This window comes from Cricetulus griseus (genome assembly GCF_003668045.3).
Source record: "Cricetulus griseus strain 17A/GY chromosome 1 unlocalized genomic scaffold, alternate assembly CriGri-PICRH-1.0 chr1_1, whole genome shotgun sequence".
Lineage (NCBI taxonomy): Eukaryota > Metazoa > Chordata > Mammalia > Rodentia > Cricetidae > Cricetulus > Cricetulus griseus.
In genome coordinates, this window is record NW_023276807.1 from 185045179 (window position 1) to 185065606 (window position 20428).

The 20428-nt window shown below is 41.0% G+C and overlaps 2 protein-coding genes across 9 annotated transcripts in view; one reads left to right on the forward strand and one right to left on the reverse strand.

Moving 5' to 3' along the window:
- Positions 1–17450, reverse strand: part of Glud1 (glutamate dehydrogenase 1) — a 35094-nt gene extending 17644 nt beyond the window's left edge. Inside the window, exons 1-4 of the mRNA XM_027389457.2 lie at positions 16900–17450; positions 5223–5303; positions 3048–3103; positions 345–408 (exon numbers count right to left, since the gene is read on the reverse strand). Of these exons, the coding sequence (XP_027245258.1) occupies positions 345–408; positions 3048–3103; positions 5223–5303; positions 16900–17344 (646 nt within the window). The 5' untranslated portion in view covers positions 17345–17450. The remainder of the gene's footprint in view (positions 1–344; positions 409–3047; positions 3104–5222; positions 5304–16899) is intronic.
- Positions 17451–17628: 178 nt separating this feature from the next.
- Positions 17629–20428, forward strand: part of Shld2 (shieldin complex subunit 2) — an 87406-nt gene continuing 84606 nt past the window's right edge. For 6 of the 8 annotated variants that reach the window (XM_035452425.1, XM_035452424.1, XM_027389451.2 and 3 more), the window contains exons 1-2: positions 17666–17985; positions 18999–19054. The gene's annotated coding sequence lies outside the window, so the exon portion shown is untranslated. Of the gene's footprint in view, positions 17986–18998; positions 19055–20428 lie in introns of all 8 variants that reach the window. The other 2 variants (XM_035452426.1, XM_027389452.2) reach the window with 1 other exon arrangement.

Genomic DNA, 20428 nt, shown 5'->3' on the forward strand with positions numbered 1-20428 from the left:
ATTAAAAAAACAATTTTTCACGTGTTAAAAATATTGTTATAAATTCAATATTCAGTAGTCATGTCCTTTTCCATATTTCAGAAAAGAATGCAAACAAGGCAGGAGAGATCTCTCCTTGGTGTCTTTGTCCCACACTGCAAAGTGAGAACATGAACTTGCCTATTGGAGATGTGTCATAAAACAGCCAAGACATGTCTATGAGATCTATAGCGAAACTTGGTTTCTGGAAGGGAAAGGGCAAGGGCAACTCTACCCAGGCACTTTATAAAGGCAGGAGTTTAATTCAAGACCATTAATTTTTAGGTGTTTTCACTTTATACAAAAACTCATAGAGCAATACATACCAATAAATCCCTTCTTTGCCAGCTCCATAGTGAACCTCCGTGTGATCTTTTCTAATTCGTTATCCTGAAGAGAAAGAGAGAGAGAGAGAGAGAGAGAGAGAGAGAGAGAGAGAGAGAGAGAGAGAGAAAAACAATGACAAACATTTTGATACAAAAATCAAATGGATAGGATTCTATGTAAACAACAATTTCACATCCCTCATATACCACACAGTACAACTTGTAGAGAAGGTACTGTTATTATTATTATTATTTTTGGAGACAGGGTTAGCAGCCTAGGTAGACCTTGAACTCATGTATCTCAGATTGGTTAAAAAAAAAAAAAAGTGTTTAATAACCCTAGCATGAAAAAAGGACTTTAAATGGCCTACCTGGACTACAAAGAATTTAAGGCAGTGCTATGAAACCCTGTCTCAGGGACAGGAAGATACAGCTTATTGGTAGAGCATTTGCCTAGTATGTAAGGATCAGAGCCTGGGTCCAATCTTCAGTCCTGTTCTGTGTGTACATGTGTGTGAGTATGGAGTAAAGACATGACTGAATTATTTTTGAGAGAGTTTTATTATGAGAGTCAACCCTAACTGGTGCTGAACTTGCTATACAGTCTCTATTGGCTGTGAACTTAGAGATCTACCTGCACCTGCAGGTGCAATGTCTGTAATTCCAGTACTGGGGACACTGAGGCAGAAGGATCTAGAGACAGATATAGGTTATCTAGGGAGACTCTGTCTAAAAACAAAGAAGAAAAAAGGATGTAAAGCAGAATATGACTATGTATCCTGCAATCCCAGTACCTGGGAGGTAAAAGAAAGATTACTGAGTTTGAAGCCATCTTAAGAGTATACAGAGTAGGAACCAGGCCAGCCAGGACTTCAAGATGTTATCACCCTCAAACCCTTTCTTCCTTCTTCTGTCTCTATTTATATACACCCAAAACAATTATATCTATATAGACCCCTGGGTCATGCCTGTATTTTCATTTACATGTTAAGTTTTAATAAGGGTGTGATGGTTCATGCCTGTAATCCTGGGTCTCAGGAGGACTGTAGAGAATTTCAGGTCAACCTGTCCCTGTCCCCAAAACAACAACAAGCTGGGCGTTGGTGGCTCATGCCTTTAATCCCAGCATTTGTGAGGCAGAGGAAGTTGGATCTCTGTGAGTTCTAGACCAGCTTGGTCTACAAGAGCTAGTTCCAGGACAGCCTCCAAAAGCCACAGAGACACCCTGTCTTGAAAAACCAAAAACCAAAAACCAAAACCAAAACCAAAACAAAAAACCTCCAAAAAACCCAAAAAACAAAAAACCAAGCCACCAAAGAACAACCAAAAAATCTCACGTAAAAAAGTGAAACAGTCCCAGTACTTGGGAGGCAGGAGGATCTCTGTGAGTTTGAGGCCAGCCTGGTCTACAGACAAAGTGCTAGGACAGGCTCCAAATATGCACAGAGAAACCCTGTCTTGAAAAACAACAACAAAGAAGTGAAACAGAGTTGGGGTTTAATAAAGATGTTTTAGTATAGGCATTGTGGACTAATAAAAAGGTACTAAAAAAAAAAAGGACAAGACACATCTGAGAGCACAAGTGTGGGCTCGCTCCTTCCTTCCTTCCTTCCTTCCTTCCTTCCTTCCTTCCTTCCTTCCTTCCTTCCTTCCTTCCTTCCTTTTTTTTCCCCCAGACTCTGTTTCTCTGTGTAGCTCTGGCTGCCCTGTAACTCACTTTGTAAACAAGGTTGATCTGGAACTCACAGAGATCCACCTGCCTCTGCCTCCTAAGTGCTGGGATTAAGGTCTGTGTTACCATCATCCAGCTGGTGTGGGATTCTTAGAGTTACAGAAATAAGCCACACCCAAGTGTAGTAATTGGATGCTCAAAGAAGTCATCAAAAGGTGAATTTAGGGGAATAAAATCACAGTTATTGTGTTTGTATATAGATCATTAATTTAGTCTATGCTGACCACAACAGCAACCAGTTTTAATTAACTTGGAACTAACAGAATAAAGATGATTTTTACTAGATTAGTTAAAATTTCAGATCACAATTTTAAAACATGGATGTAAATGTCTGTCAGCATAAAAATATTAACTCTCTACCAAGTAAGAAAAAGGCATCACTGCCTCGTGGCAAGGAACAATCAGAAGTTAGTTGGTGGTGCTATGCTTTATGGCTCTGGGTGTGCTTTACAGACAAGCTGCACAGCAATGACGAGCAGAGCATAGAAACCACCCTGGGAGGGTCTATGGGCCATAACAACCAGTTGACCAATCAGCACAGGGCAAACCCTCCAAGCCTGGAGGCACACCAATCCTGAGCCTGTGCATAACCCTAGACACTCCCCTTACGCTGCCATATAAGATCTCTATGCAGACACTTCAAGCTGTCTTTCCTAGCCATCTGCCATGGCGGGTGGATGAAAGACCCTCGTTAACATGGGGTTAGCTCGTTAAACAACTATAATAAAGCCTCATGCAGTTTGCATCAAAAAAAAAAAAAAAAGAAAGAAAGAAAGAAAAAGAAAAAGAAAAAGGCATCAATGCCAAACAAGCAGGCAAACAAGTATGGCAAAATACATTACTTAGCTAATCTATTATTAATTGAATAGTTATTTGTTTTCCTTCAGGAAAGTAATGGAAACCATTAATCTCACTGGTACAAAGAACACACTTTTAGGTCCTGTGTATGCAAACATCCCTTGGATACTTACTGTATAGTTCTTGGGGTTGATCTTAACACCTGCTTTAGCACCCCCAAATGGCACATCTGAAAGAGAAGACTGAAAGATGTTGTTCCATATAAAACTTAAAAAGTATAAAAACAATACAAGGGGAGGAATCCTCATCTCAAGTGTTTATTTCTTGCATTTAATTTACATAATTAGATATCTTGAGGTTGGGATCCAACTCTAGATGGGAATTTTATGTTTCATGTGCATGTAGACGATAGGTAATGGTGTAGGGCATTTTACTATTACCTACATTTTGATAGTAGTCCATTGCATAAGATCAGGTAGGAGCTTTCTACTGGGCACATCATCTTGGTGTTCATATAGTTTCAGATTCTGAAGCATTTCAGATTAGGAATACCCTGATGGGGGAAGTGCTTCTGTGTATGTGTTTGTCTTACTGGATGATAAATAAAGTACTGTTTGGCCAATGAGGCAGCAAGTTAGGCAGGACTAGGAGTCAAAGAGGATTCTGGGGAATGTAGTAGAGAAGTGGTGATTCCAGGCAGGAAGTGACATAGCAGGGAGACTCATGTTTAAGCAAGGAAAAACAGGAAGTAGTCCCTTTTCCCCTTCGCATCCTCCAGCAGCGCTTGTAATCCACTGGCAAGGGAGGACAACAATGGAAGGTGTCCAATAAGATAAGTCTTATAAAACATATAGATTTATGATAATTAAGACTGAGCTAACAGATGAGAATCCTAGTCATTGGCCAAGCAGCATTTGTACATAATACAAGTCTTTCTGTGCATTAATTGGGGCCCTAACTTGGGAGGGTGGCTGTCGTAAAGCTCACACGTGGAGGTGGGACTCGATGGCTTTAGGCGGAAAGATTTATCGTAACAATACCCAACCTTTATTACAAAACTGTATGACTCTTTTAATTCTAGAAAATTCCAGAAATATATCCAGGGCTGAAGCTTTAGCTTAGTTGGTAGAGTGCCTGCCTAACAGCAAATGCCCTGGGTTCAGTTATCAGCATCACACACAAAAAACCAAAGGAAAAAAAAACAAAAACAAACAAACAAAAAACTCCCCTAAAACCCTAGAGATATTAAACTTGAAATGAAGTCTTACTAAACAGATATAATAATGCTAGCCAGGTTTTAATTGGATTTAATCAGTACTCTATTTCTAAGAGAATACTGTATTTCTTTTCCTTCTACTATTTGATAAGATTTAATAGGATTTGATCTTATTTATGGAATATGGATAAGCATTTAAAACAAAGATCTATGTTTAAAGAAAATCCAGTTACCTTTTATAGAAATTTCACTGTTTAAGTTTGGAAATAATGACAAACTTTTGTATTTCCTTAATAAGGTATTCTCCTTGGTGATATATTATTTCATTAAATACTGATGTGTGCATCCATCTATATTGGTATATACTACACATGCAAACACATAAATAAGGAGGGAATCCAGTCTACATTCCCTATCGCCTCTGCAGAGATCCTAAGCAGCAAAATTTTGGTGTAATTCAGAAATGGAGAAGAGTACTAAATCATATTCAAAAATTAAAAAGAAAGGAAATAAAAAGGCTAAGCCAGGTTTGGGGGCACACACCTCTAATCCCAGCATTTGGGAGGCAGAGGCCAGAAGATCTCTGTGAATTTGATGCCAGATTGTCTCACCTACAGAGTTTCAGGCCAGCCAGGGCTATATAGTTAAGACCTCATCTCAATAAACAAACAAGGCCCTTTAAAAACAAAACAAAAAAACCAAAATAGTTCTGTTAAAAAATGTATATATATTTGGTTTTTCGAGATGGGATTTCTTTGTATTACAGCCTTGGCTATTCTAGAACAGCTCTGTAGACCAGGATGGCCCTGAACTCAAAGATCTACATCTGCCTCTGGGATTAAAGGTATATGTTACCACACCCAGCTCTGTTAATTATTTTTATAGCATAGTAAAAGTAATGTTGGGGCCAATAAGTTGGCGCAGCAGGTAACAGTACTTAAAAACTCGACCATCTGAGTATGATTCCAGGAACCCAAGTAAAGGAAATAGGAGAGAACTGTACAATGTTGCCTCTGACCTCCATAAACATATCATAATAAACAGTAATAAAAAGTAATAATTTTTAAAAGTAACCTTGCATATAAACATATTTCTTCAGAGAGTTATTAGGTACCAGCAGAGACTCACTTACCAACCACTGCACACTTGTATGTCATTAAAGAAGCCAGGGCTTTCACTTCATCCACACTCACATCAGTGCTGTAACGGATACCTGGTGACATTGTCATTTTTAAAAAAAAGGCAGGGGAAGAAAGAGTTATATATATTTAGAATGAACTTCTGGCAAGTTAATTAAAAATAATAGCTATAAATTGAAAATGTTTCCACTATTTATATTTTACAGCTACACTATTTCTATAAACACTTGAAATATCTTATGTATAAGGAAACCATAAAAGCAAAAAAGAAAAGCTGCTGATTAGACACCCAAAAGGAGTCACAGAATGGACACTAAATTAATTTATTTAATGTATTCTGATAGCCAAGAGTGGTAATGAAGTCTAGTTTTTGCTTATAAAGAGATTTAAAGATGACTAAAATATCATTTCTGCCCTTAAGGGACTTATAGATTAGTAGATAAAAGCAGTAACTAATTTCACAAAGAAAGACAAAGGTTATCTCCTAGGGTGCAGACAAGGTGAGAGGGCTTAGAGGGCAAAACGTGTTCACTGAGAAAGTTTGACAAATTGAGCTGGGTCCCTGGAAGCTAACAGTCAAAGAACAGAACAAATTTTTGGAAGGTATTTTATGATCGTCACAAATGTGCTCTGGCATGGTATGCCCACACTTTAGACACACAAAGAATTCAACAAAATAATTTTAAAGTTATCTCTAGGGTACGGAGAGATGGCTCAGCAGTTAACAGGACTAATTTATTCTTCCAGAGGACCTGGGTTTAGTTCATGGCAGCTAACAACTGCCTGCAACTCCAGTTCCAGGGGATCCAACTGCAGATGTGGCGCATAAATAGGCAAAACGTCTATACACAGAAAATAAGAATAAAACTTAAAAAATCATTTCTACTCAATACCTTAAAAAAAGTCACAAACAGGGTTTCATATGGCCAAGGCTGACTTTGAACCCTTGATCATCCCAAGATGATGAGATTACAAGAATGCTTATACTACTTTTTCTGCTACATTTCAGTTGAGGCTTATTCTTTTTCCTTTTACTCCCTGGTTTCAGTGATTTGGTAACAGGGATCTCAAGACAGGCGAACGAACAGTCACCAGGTTTGACAAACTAATCCCATTATCATATGTATAATTCTAGCATTCAGGAAGTTGAGGCAAGAGGGTTGGCAGAAGTTTGATGCCAGCTTGGGCTACCTAGTGAGTTCCAGGTCAGTCTGGACTACACAGTGAGAACCTGAAAACCCCAAATGTATCCCTACATATCATGAAAGGACTAAGATGGAGTACTATGAAGTGTCAAGCCCTAAGCAGGCATGGTAAGGCATGTTGTTGACAATCCAGCACTCAGGAGGCTGAATCTGGACAACTGCCATGAGTCTGAGTGCCGTCTGGGGCTATTCAATGAGTAGTCAGAACCTATCTCAAGTGAAACAAAACAAAACTAGTTAAAAGACAACCCAGGAAAATAAGTTTGTAAATAAGATGAAATAGTTTTTATAACAAAATTTTGCTTAAATACTAAATGTTATTTTTTCAAATTACTGAAAAAGCTATAAAGTAACATATTAGTGAAAACTATGCCAAAGCACCAGGTATATGGTGTATACCTTTGATCCCAGCACTTGGGAGGCAGAGGCAGGCAGATCTCTGAGTTCAAGGCCAGTCTGGTCTACAGATCCAGGACAGCCAAGGCTATACAGAGAAACCCTGTCTCATAAAACATATAAGCAAACAACTATGCCAAAGCAAAAATTAAGTTTAGTGCCTTGACCAGGTGACTAGCCTACAGTATCCAGAGAACAATACTGTTATTCACTGGGGATACGGGGTTTATTTTATTTTTATTTTTGGTTTTTCGAGACAGGGTTTCTCTGTGTAGCTTTGGAGCCTATCCTGGCACTCGCTCTGGAGACCAGGCTGGCCTTGAACTCATACAGATCCGCCTGCCTCTGCCTCCCAAGTGCTGGGATTAAAGCCTTGCGCCACCAACGCCCAGCTGGGATACGGGGTTTAAAATGAACTTTTAGCACAAAACCCTGAACTGGCTGTCAAGTTAACTTCATGTCAACTAACTACTAATTACTATTACTGTCAACAGCAATTACAAAGTAGCAGGACACATATTTATAGGCAGGGTCTTAATGCATAACTTAAGCTGGACTTGAACTTACTATCCTCCTGCCTCCGTTTTCCAAGTGCTGGGATTATGGCTGTGAAGCAACTTACTTTTTCAAAAGGGTATATTTTTATAGAAAACTGAACACACACATTAATTATCTTGGCTTTATTCTGAAGATAAGCTGGCAGAATTGTTAAATAAGTAACCAAGAATTATTGCTGGGTGTGATAGTGCATGTCGTGTGCAATCCAAGCACTCAGGAGGAGGGTTTGTGGCTAGTCAGGTCTAGTGGTTTCCACGAGAGTCTGAACTACAAAGGGAGACTTGTCTCAAATAAACAAAAACAAAAACAAAACAAACAAACAAACAAACAAAAAAACAAGGGCTGGAGATATAGCTTAGGGTAGAGCAATTGCCTAGCACTTAAAAGGCTCTGGGTTTGGCACCCAGCACTAAAAAACCAACCAACCAACCAACCAATCGCCAGTGAGATGGCTTAGCAGGTAACAGTGCTTTCCACTAAGCATAATTACTTGCCTTCACTCCCTGGGACTCACACGGCAGTAGATAACTGATATGCATGTGCTGTGGTATCCCAATATACACAAGTAATAAAATGAAATAAACAATTATTACTTCTCTTGCATGTATCATTTAAAAATTACTAATGTCCTTTTATTATAAAAATCTTGGAAAGACAATAGTTAGAAATTGCGAGTATAACAAAACATGTGTTTCCAATAGATGGATCTTAGGAATTCTTGTTTGTGAAGTGAAGAAAATTTTCCTCAGCTATGCTCATGTGGAATTATTAGTCACAGCACAGGCATTTTTCTTCAGACTATCAACTAATGAGTAACTTCTATTGGAGTGAGGCAAGGAGGGGTCTCAGGAAAGCAGAAGCATAGTGGATTAGCCCTGAACAGACAAAGGCCGGGAAAGAAGGGTGCAGAAGGAAATAGAGGTTGTGACACCTGGGGTCAACAAAGGGGTTTATTTCAGATTACACTTCCACATCACTGTGGCTCATCAAAGGAAATCAGGGCAGGAACCCAAACAGGTCAGGAGCCGACACAGACTGGCTTGCTCAGTCTGTTTTCTTACAGCACCCTGAATCACCAGCCCAGAAGTGACACTGCCCACAGTGAGCTGTGCCCTCTCACTTCAATTGCTAATCAAGAAAATGCACCACAGCTTGTCCACAGGCCAGTTTCTCCACTGAGGTTCCCTTTTCCAAAATTACCCTAGCTCCTGCCAATTTATCTAGCCAGCACAGGCAGGGACAGAATGAAAAGCTTACTGCCACTGGAAACTTTGACTTCCATGTTTAATACTAATGAAATGCGGCAGATATATGCAAACAATACATGGCACAACACACTACTTTAGCTTTTACTATTAAAAACACATTTTTATTATTTCATGTGTATGGGTGTTTTGCCTGTATGTGTGCCTGTGGATCGTGTATGGGTGGTGCCTACAGAGGGCAGAAGAGGGTGTCAGATCCTCTGGAACTGGTGTTACAGATAATTGTGAGCTGCCATGTGGGTGCTGGGTCCTCTTGCAGTGCTCTCAACTTCTGAGCCCAATTCCAGTCCCTCCAGCTTGCATTTTAATTACCACGTGATCCCCAGCATGCTCAAGAATCTAATGACTGGTGGACTCAGTTGCCCGTGTGCTAGGATTACAGGCATGCATCGTCATACCTAGCTGTCACCCAACTTTGTAATTAATAGTTTAGCTTCAAACATGTTGGGATGACAGTGTAAGCCATAGTCATAAGAAGGAACATGTAAAAGCACAAATCATCTGGAGTAGATGGGCAGGCCAGCACTCAGGAAACTAAGACAGAAGGATCAGTCCAAGTCTAATGCCAGACCGGATAACACACTAACCACTAGTTATACAGTGAGAACACATCCCAAAAAGAACAAACAACAGGGCCAGAAAGATAGATCAGTAGGCCAAAATTCCATCCCTGGGATCCACATGGTTCAAAGAGAGGACCTCATTTCTTCTTGCAAGTTGTCCTCTGACTTCCATGCACATGCCCCAATCCCCCCAAAATAAGTAAAACAAAATAAAACCCACAAAAATAAAAACAAAACCAAAGCAAACCAAATCTACCTCTTCAAAACTAGCTGGAATTGCCATAGTGATAGAGAAAACAAACCACCAGCTCATTACATAAAAAGACTAAGTGAAAACCACAACTGACAGCTTGACATTTTCTTCCTTTTTCTAGCCAAATCAAAACCAAACACACACTGACACAACTCCTTAGCGACCGCCCTTTTATATGGTGAATCAGTAAACATTTATGGAAATTCAAATATTTTTTAAAAAATGACTTGAACTGGGATATCCTTAATGGGGCATAGTTTATCTACCAGAAATTCAAATTCTAGCTGTACTCTAATTTTTAAAATAAACTAGAGTTCTAAACTGTGAATATAGCTCAGGAGTAGAGTGCTTGTGTAAGGTTCTGGGCTTCATCACTATCATAGAAAGAAAAAGGGAAAAGATGGAAGGGAGAGGAGGAAGAAAACCAGTGAACTTACCAAGGGGCTGTTCTGTCCAAGACGGGGAACACGCCTTTTAAGAACTGCTGACTTACTACTGTGCCTGTTCATCTTAGCCCCTTTGAAGAGACAAACTTAACCTTCCTGAGAAACAAGGGTTAGCCTCTTTACTAAAGATTTAAATTATGTCTTAAATATGAATGTTTTTTAATCACAATTTAAGTCACTTTATTAGCACTTGTGACCAGCCTCCTTTGGGAGAAGGCTTTCTCAGTAACTTAAATCTATATCCTGGAAATGGGGTAACATATTTATATCTTCCCAAATAATCTATATTTGTAACTAGGAACAATGTAGCTGTCTTTGTGCTTAAAGTTTACCTTATCTTATCACCATGACAGATGGGAGATTATGCATTAAAAAAGGGGATCTTTTTTACATTTTAAAATATTTTCTTACATATTCTTTTCTTCTAACAATGACCTAGTCAATCTTTCATCCCCAACAGGTCTGATGCTAAACTACTGAGTATAAAGCCGGTATTATGGTGCATGCCTGTAATCCCAGCACACAGGCAACTTTGGCCAGCCTGGGTTACATAGTCAAAATGATACCTCTTACCTCCAGATGAAGTTGGGTAACATTTAGCAAGAGGCAACAATAACTATCCTCACTTGTTATGAAAAGATTCAAAGGACTGAAGGGTTAAAACCTCAGCTTTCTAGTTTCAATGGGTCTTCAGAGAGTCTTCAAAGAGTAAGAGCAGAGTTACTATTGAGGAAAGGGAGGCAACTGACCAAGAAACAACTGTCAAGAAGGGACTATATACTATGCAAGGGCACAGCCAAGAAAAATATATGCATGGGCTTTACACATCATATAGTCTTAAAATTTTAAAACTCTTCTTTAAAAAGAAACATTTTTATAGTTAACTAATTTGAGTGTGTGTGTGCGCGTGCTTGCACGTGCTCTCAAACATGCATGCACATGTGCCCCTGTATGTGTGTGGAGGACAGAGGACAATCTGAAGTTAGTTTTCTCCTACCATGTGGATCCCAGGGATGGAAATCAGGTCATCAGGCTTGGTAGCAAATGCATTTACCTGATGAACCATTTTGCTAACCCCTAGTCTCTTTGTTGGGTTATGTTCTAAAACTTCTAGTGGATGATTGAAAGTATGCATGATACCAAACCCTTTAAATACTATGTATTTCCTACTCACATACATAGTATACAAACTATTACTTTTCAATTTTGAAAAAGTACTTCTTTTTAAAAAATAAATTTTATGTGTATGGGTTTTTTTGCCTGCCTGTATGACTGTGCACTAAGTGCATGTCTGGTGCCGATGAGGCCAGTAGAGGGCATTGGATCACCTGGAACTGGAGTTACACAGTTTTGAGTAGCTATGTGCTGAGAATTGAATCAGGGTCCTCTGAAAGAGCAGGGCCCTCAATGACAGTCACCTCCTGAACCTCCATTTCATTTTTAGTTTTTAATTTTTTGAGACTGTGGTTTTGCAGCCTCGGCTTAGCCTTGGCCTTTCTCCTACCTCAGGCTCCTGAGCAGTGGGATTGTAGGTGTGAACCATCACACATGGAAAAGGAAGCACTTTATGGCTGCTCCTTGGCATATCTTAATTGCCAGCACAACCACAAAGCATAAGAAATATGAATATGGTAAGACAAAGTATGGCCATGAGGAGGTAGTTAGCATGGGATTTTATGCCACTTCCTAGAAATGTACAAAAGTTAAAGACCATTTTGGCCTATTCCTGTGATTTTCTATCTAATACATTTAGACTATGGTTGAATGGCTTTTCTGGTGGGGCTACTGTTACCTCATTCTATCCCTAGTATCATTACCTTTTTTACCAATCTCTTAGACTGGAAACTTTGTAATCATCTTTGGCTTTTCCTGCCTTCATCCATATATACTCACTGAGGAACACCACCCTTCCTTCAAAATATTTTATATTTTAATTTGCCTCATTTCCTTTTCATACTGTTACTACCTATCACCTTCACTCTTAGTTCTCATGCTGCCTCGTTTTCTGTAATCCACCGGGCTTATCATTACCCACTCAATAAAGCTAAAAAAGGAAAACCTTCTGGCCCGTCACTTTTGACATCAAACATAATGGACTTTTGAATTCTCTGCCAACACAAAATGGGCATTCCCTAGTTTAATTCATGTCTAACACTAACCATCCAAAGTCCAGACCTCACAGATTATGGCTCAATAATCTCACAAGATCACCCTTCTTCAGATACTAGCTACAAGTACTGGGTTTGAGCTGGGTGATGGTAGTCCAGCATTAGGGAGGCAGAGGAAGGCAGATCTCTGTGAGTTCAATGCTGGCCTGGCCTACAAAGCGAGTTTCAGGACAGCTAAGGCTATTACACAGAGAAACTCTGTCTCAGACAAAACTAATAAAGTACTGGATTTAACTTAGATACAAACCAGGTCCCTTCTCAGGTTCTGCAATATACTACCAACTCGACAAATCCTTTAACTATAACTAAGGATAGAGCAAAGGAATTTCTTTCTCCAAGGAGCTAGGGGTACACCATCCTTCAAGCACAAAGATATACTTACCAACCTGGAAGCTCTCTGAACTTCCCATTATCTTATCACTGTTTTTTTTTTTTTTTTTCTTTTTTCTTCCGACAGGACTCACTGTGTAGCCCTGACTGACCTGGAAATCTCTAGAAACCAGCCTAGTCTTTAAGAGTTCTTTCTGCTCCTGTACTCAACATCTGTAACATTAGTGGATAAAACTGATTTTCATAAACAATTTAAATTATCACAGTGGAAAATCCAATTTTTTTCCTCCCTGAGATTAAAGGCATGTGAAACCACCACCCACCTGGAAAATCCAATTTCTTTCTGTTACAAGCCAAAAATCTCACCTTTTCACTTTTTTTTTTTATGTAAACATTAATCACTACCCATTTTTCTGGAGTTCAATGTGCACTGGGGCTTGGTTTCTGATCTATGACATGCCAGTTATTACAAAGTGTGCTCTGTACAAGTGACCTGTAACTAGTTAAGTGGACTCCCATACACAAAGGATGGGAGACAAGACAATCTGTAGCACATTGCCTCAAGTTTCCAGGTGGAGACACATGGCCTTTATGAAATGACAGGTCTTTATAAAGGCAAACAATTCTGTATTTAACTAAAAAGTATTACAAACACAGCTAATCGCTAAAGAATGTATAAACCAATCTGGCTTATAAAGTAGGTTAACTTCTGTTATTTTATTTTGTAGCAGCAAGACACAGTTACAACCACACTTTCAAAGTATTAGAAGGCTACACAAGACACCCATCTACTGCTCACAATCTATGTTTAAATGACAATTTGAGAAAGTTCTACCAGAAGAAATAACCATTGATAGGAAATTTTTGGCTTAATAGTTTTAAGATCAAGGGGCAAGTTAGAAGACAAAGAAAAGTGACTCCTATAATCAGTTGACTGCTAAATTCTTCTAAACTGTTTTTACTTGAAAATTTCATTTTATGTGTATGAATGTTTTGCCTGCATGTATGAACATGTATCACATCACTGGAACTGGAGATGTGGATGGTTGTGAGTCACCATTGCGTGCTAGGAATCAAACCAGGTCCTCTGCAAGAGCAGCACATACTCTAAACCTATGAGCTGTCCTCTAGCCCCAAACTGATTTTTTAAGATCTTTATGCTAGAACAATCTGCCAGAGAAAGTTGTTCTCTTTCACAATGTGCAGCTTCAGGAGAGATTCAAATGGAGTGGTGAGAGAAGGGACTGCCCCGGTGGATCTGCCCCGGCAAACAACTGGGTGACATGCTGCACCCAGAACATCCTCATGTCCAGTAGGAACAATCTCTACAATCAATGCTTTAAAACGTATCAGAACCTTTGAAACAGGTTTTCTCCAATCAGTTATTATAATATCCATCTTTACAAAAGAATTGTTTTGGTTTTTGGAGACAGGGCTGGCCCTGAACTTCAGATCCCCTGCTTTGCCTCCTTAGTGCTGAGGGCTACAGAATAAAGGTACACATTGCCATACCCAGCTACTGACTGAATCCAGGGCCTTGAGTGCTAGGCAAGGCTCCACTTAATTAAGTCACCAGTCCCTCTGTAAATCCTTTCTAGAAGCAAATCTAGTAGCCTCAGTTAAATATGAGTTGGAAAAACAGAACCACAAAATCAGGTTTAATTAAGTATTTATTTGGAATAAAGTACTCACCAATACTCCCAGTCCTTAAACTACTATCTCTTTTCATTATTGATCAGACTAGTGCTTCAATATAGGATTTGTTTTTGTTTTTTGAGTCAGGGCCTCATGCTGATTAGCTCAGGCTGGACTTCAACTCACAACTCTCCTGGCTCAGCCCTCATAGAGCTAGGATTGCAAGCAAATTGTCACCAGGCCTGGTTCAACCTTGAGGACTTTATTTTAGGGAATTCAGGTCTAAGGTCACTGTGGAGATTAGATATAGAAAGCTAAAGGCTGGGAAAAGGATGTCAAGGAACAGATGATGGTTCCTTAACAAATACTGAGAGATCTGGGCAGGAGGAACAAAAAAATACCCAAAATGCTGAAAGAGAAGACAGTTTACCTGGGGGTGATGGAGGTGGTGTAAACATGTTTAAGAGCTAAAAGACTACTGAACCGTACAGAGATTATTATTATTATTATTATTATTATTATTATTATTATTATTATTATTAATCCCAAGCACCTAATACATCCTGTATTTCTAAGACTGGAGGCTATAACTTTCTTTGAGAGGTGTGGTCTCCTATTTTTCCCAGACTCATCTCAAACTCCTGGGTTCAAATGAGCCTCATGTCCTAGTCTCCTGAGCAGTTGGGGGAAATAGATGCATACTAAACAGTTTGCTTTTTGATAATTGTCCTAGATATTGAGAAAGCTTTAGACTTTTGACAGAGAAAATTCCCACTGAAAATAAGTTCCTTTTACATATGTTTTCTGCAAGAATGCTGAGATTGTTAACACTTTGAAATAAAGAATGGGAGTCTATAACACTCAGATTTTGCTAATCATCTAATATACTATTTATTTATTTCCTTAAGGGTTTTCATGGCTATACAATCTTTCCCAGTTCATAAAGTTTTTCAGCCCCCTTAAGATGTTAAAACATTTAACACTTTATAAAGACTTTTTTTTTTCTTGCTGTATCATCATGCAATACAGTTACTGTGAACTAACTACAAATCAGTTTTTCTGTTTCTGTCCTGGGACTTAGCTCTTTCAGTACCAGTCCTCTTTGTAGAGACTGATAACGGCATCTTTCACTCTATTTTAAGCAAGTGCCATGGTTACTGTGATCTGCTAAGGCTGGTGATATTTGTTGCTAGGTTCAATATTTTGGTATTAGAACTTCTGCAATAACAAGAACATTTAAAATGACACACCATAGCAAACTTAAATTGCTTTAATGACTTTGTGGAGCTGTGACAAGACAGAAAGAGGACTTGGGGTCAAAAACATCAAATCACAGGATACAGAAGAGCCATCCTAAGAAAATGGAAAATGCTGCACGACCTTTGTAAAGACGAGCACAGTTTAGCATTTTCAATACAATGCCTCTTGCTCCAACATCCTTGTTTGCTCTGTAGGGGAGTACAAAAGTGTTCCTGGCTTGGGGAATGAGGGAGTGGTAGGAAGAAGGAAGGGTAGGAGAAGGACTGTGTGGGAAATTAGAGGTCAAAGTGGTTCCAACTGCTTCTAGCAGAGGTAACTACAGAGCTAAGGGGCAATTAGGCTCCAAAGGTAAATCCTATAAGTGGGTGGACTCAATGCAAATTTTGTAAATTATTGAACCCTTAGCCACAACCTTTGTTCCTCCACAGCCCGGGTTTTTCCGGTGTAGAAACATTGCTACAATTTACCCCCTTTTAACTCTGCGTGTAGCAAAAAAAAAGACTACTGGAATAAGCGGCAGACAATGGTCTAGCCAGTTGGTTCTCAACCAGTGAGTCTCGACCACCACGGGGCTCACATAGTGTATATTTACATCACGATTCCTAGCAAAATTACAGTTATGAAGTAGCAACGAAAGAATTTTATGGTTGGGGGTCACCACAACATAAGGAACTGTATTAACGGGTCGCAGCGTTAGGAAGGTTGAGATTCACTGGTCTAGTCCAAACTCCTCTATGCTCACTTGCCAACTCAACAGCAAAAGAAAAAAGGTGGCTTTCCTTTTACTCTTGGGTCATTTTTTTTTTTTAAATCACCTTTAAAGCTGTATTATGAAATGTATTGGGGAGAAAAAAAAAAGGTTTTTACTTGCCTAAAGAAAGCAATGCGAATAGAAAAGCGAAATCTACACACATCCAAAATTTTAAACCACAGGATACCTTCATGACTACCAACTCTCTAAGGACTACCTTTTGCAGAGGCTCAAATCTGGTAGTAGCCAGGACAAGAACACACCCCCAGGGCTATTTCATTCTATTGGCTGGCAGGCTGTTCTGTAGTCTACACCCTTTAGATTTAATGTCAGGACGCCCTATCTTTGTCAGAGACGTTACACTGCCGTATTTTTTTTTGAGGGGGAGGGGTGGAAAGGGGCACAACACAAAAAGTCATCAGTGTAAAAATCCTATTAATTTATAAGATTAGTAAGCTCTGCTAGTCAATAAAACTTTCTAGATTTCAACTCCAGAAAGAATTTTTTTTTTCTGTTCTTGTACCATCTGCCATTGGTGTTACAGGCTCACGCTGGGTGACAGGCACTGAGGCCAAAAGGAAACCGGTGCAGTGTCCTCAGTGCAGACAACATCAACACATGCAGAGGCCCGGGGTGAAGACTTGCCCAGAAAGAAGGCTGGCAAATTACGTGGTAGTTTTGGGGCGGAAAAAAAAAATCAGTATCCTCTAAGGCTGCCACACCCTAGGCGGAGAGCTTAGAGGGGGGCACGGCCTGCGGAGCTGGGCTGGGCCGAGTAGCGGCCCGGGCGGCTGGAGGCTGCAGGGGAGGGCGGGCGGGAAGGGGCCCGTGGGCGCTCACCTCCCTTGCAGGGCGTGCGGTGCTGGCTGTGTTGAGCCCGGTAGCCTTCGATGACCTCCCAGGAGCCGTCGTCGCGCCGGATGGGGAAGGACAGGCTCAACACATGGTTGCAGGGCTTGATGATCCGCAGAATGCCGCGCACCCGGTTCCGCTTTTGCTCCTCGCTCTCCCGGGTCTTCAGGTCCTCCACCAGTTTGTCCTCCACGATGCTGGCGCCACGGTCGAAGAAGCCCTCCACCATCTTGAAGAAGTTGGGGTCGTCTTCGCGGTCGGCGGCCGCCTCGCTGTACTGGCGCCGGGAGGTTGGCGCGAGCCCGGAATGCGGGGCAGCAGAGGGCTGTCCGCGGGCCCAGCCCAGCAGCGCGGCCGAATCTGCGGCCGCAGAGCCCAGGGCAGCGGGCCCGGAGCGGGACAGCAGCAGTGCTTCTCCGAGACGGCGGTACATGGCGGCGGGCTGTGGAGAGAGCGGTGGGGCCGGAGACTACCAGAGCTCGCAGGCCTGGACCGCGGGAGGAAGGGCTGGGCGCGCGCTGCCCTTTTAAGCCGCAGCTTCCTGCTTGCCAAGCTGTCCCCTCCCCTGCGCAGCCTCTCGCCCCACCGGGAGGACGGACTTCGGCGGCCGCGCGCCGCCCAGGGCGCTGGGCCTCGCCTCCGCCGCGGCTTCGCCCGGCCTCCAGGCGGCGGCGGCGGCGGCGGCGGCGGCGGGGGCGCGCAAGCGCAGACGGGGTTCGTGCGCATGCTCGTCGGGGCGGGGCTAGAGCGGGCACGCGCGCGGACCCGGGTAGGGAGGCCCGGGCAACTGAGAGCCTTCAGAAGTGTGAGCGTCCCAAAAGGTTGGTGTCCTGTTTTACGCGCGGAGGCCTAGTCGGCGGGAGCGGACTGCAGGGAGGCCACGCGCTCTGGCCCGGAACCCGGACCGCATGAGTGTGCAGAACTGAGTGTGCGGGTTTGCGGCGCGGCTGGCGGGAGAGCGACGTCAAGCAGCTGGGGAGTTCAGGCTGGAAAGCAAGAAAACTTAGGATTAGAGGACCCCACTGGCCTTTACTTTGCACAAGGTTTTAATTTGTTCTATTCAGCGACTTTGAGGTAAAATAGTAATGCAAAGCATTGTTGTCTCTCTCGTGTGCTACCTTATTTATTTTTTAAGAGTCAGTTTCATCCTGTAGCCCAGGCTGGCCTGAAATGCAAGGCAACATGCCTGCTAGGATTACAGGCACGTGCCACCACACCTGTACATTGTTGTAACTTTACAATGGGCTGAGTGTGTGCCTCCCCTTTAGAATTGTCCTAAAGTAAGACAATGTAACTAGAAATAGGATAATGCCCCCAGAAATGTCTCAGTATATATATTTAGTTTCTGAGACTCGATTTATGGATCAGGCTGTCCTTGAACAACTCACAGAGATGGGTCTTCTCCTGTCTCCTGAGTGCTCAGATGAAAGTGTCAGAATCTGATTTGTGAATTACAAGTTTCATAATGGTAGCCAGGCGTGGGTGTTGCATGCCTGGAACCCCAGGAACTGGGAGGTAGGGGCTGGAGGATTGAATTTGAGACCAGCCTGAGCTACATAAGATACTTTTTCTTGTTCTTCAAAACAAAAATGAATCTATATAAGAGTTCATTTACACACTCACACCCACGTGCTTGCAAAGGTCCAATAACATCTTTTAAGGCAAGTTACCAAATGCCACACTACTAGTGAAAGCATCTTGGCAGTTTTGTAAAACAAGTCTTGTACTTCCTGACATAATCCATCTGTGACTTTATTCATCTATTGCAACATGGAAGAGAAGTTACTGTTATCTTATTATTGTTATTATTTGGTTTTTCAAGACAAGGTTTCTCTGTGTAGCCCTGGCTGTCCTGTAATTCACTGTGTAGACCAGGCTGGCCTTGAACTGGGAAATCTGCTTGCCTCGGTCTCCTACACCTGGCTGAGAAATTCTTCTTACAGTGTTTTGTAAATGTGAGGTGACAACCTAGACCATTTACCTCAGTGTATTCTGAAGCAAAATTGATCTTTCTTTAGCAGCTTATATCTTACCCTACTTGCCGAATAAATGATAACCATTCATTGTATTTGTATTCTGTTTTTTAGCAAAAAAAGATTCTCTGGCCTGCACCGTGATTTTGGCTTGATGTGAAAAGACTAAGGTACCAAATTTCCTTCTCACTTGATAATATTATCGCTTTATGATTTGACATTCCACCTAGTCCCTGGAGCTTCAGAAGAATAAAGCCCCAAACCCTGAAGTTTAGGCATCACCCTGAATGGCGCCCAGGAGTACATGGACATGGTTTTCTTTCCATGATAAAATTTCTAAGAACTTGGTTTCATCTTTCTTATTTCTTTTTTAGTTTTTTGTTTTGAGACAAGAGTCTTACTCCATACATAACCCAGGCAAGTTTGTAACTCACTTTGTGGCTCAGGCTGGGATTGTCTGGTGAGCTACCATATCAGATAATTTTTTTTCTTGGTAACTTAGCCTTCAAAATAAATAAGTAAATAAGTAAAGAAATGTTTGATACTGATTTTTCTGTGTTTTAGTTACCTGAATTTTGGAAGTGATGAGAAATACCTATGTATAAACAGTTGTTTTCTTTTTTTTTTTTTTAAATTGTGCATCTCCTGTGTTTCAGTATCTTAAAAAATGACTCTCAGATCCGTGGGCATGGTGGCACTGCCTGTAATTTTAGGGCTTGGGTGGCTAAAGCAGGAGGATTGCCATGAATTTGAGGTTATCCTGGGTCACATAATGAATTCCAGGTTATCCAGTGAGACACTGTCTTAAGGGGAAAAAAGCAAACAAACAAAATAACAACTTTGAGAATCTTATAATGTAGCTGCTTTTATTAAAATTAAAAAAATGTTTTAACGTTATATGCAAGTTACAAATAATTTAAATAGTATATATTGATAGGTTTTTGTTTTCTTTTGTGTTGTGTTTTGTTTTGGTTTTTCGAGACAGGGTTTCTCTGTAGCTTTGGAGCCTAACCTGGCACTCACTCTGTAGACCAGGCTGCCCTCCAACTCACAGAGGCCTGCCTCTGCCTCCCGAGTGCTGGGATTAAAGGCGTGTGCCACCAACGCCCAGCCTATTGATAGGTTTTTAAAAAATAAAAGTGGGCATGTTTTTGATACCATGCCTTTGATCTTTGGCAGAGGCAGGCTTATTTTTGACTTGGAGAGGAACCTGTTCTACATAGCAAGAACCTATCTACCCCCCACCCCCAAAGAATGAACTTCTACAAGTCCACCTCTTTAACCCCTGTTTAGTATATCTTTTCACCCTCAAGGAGGTATTGTAACTCCTTACTTATAGGAGGCACTGAGGCTCAGGGGCACAAGTATTTGTTAATGTTCACCTATCTAATAAATAGGCTATTATTCAAACTTACATGACTCCAAAATTCTGTTACTTTTTCCTACTCAAAAATGTATATTTGCTTCATTTGACTGCTTCATAAAATATATGAATAATGTCCAAATTGCAGTTTAATTATTCATAGTAATTTCCATTTCAAAAA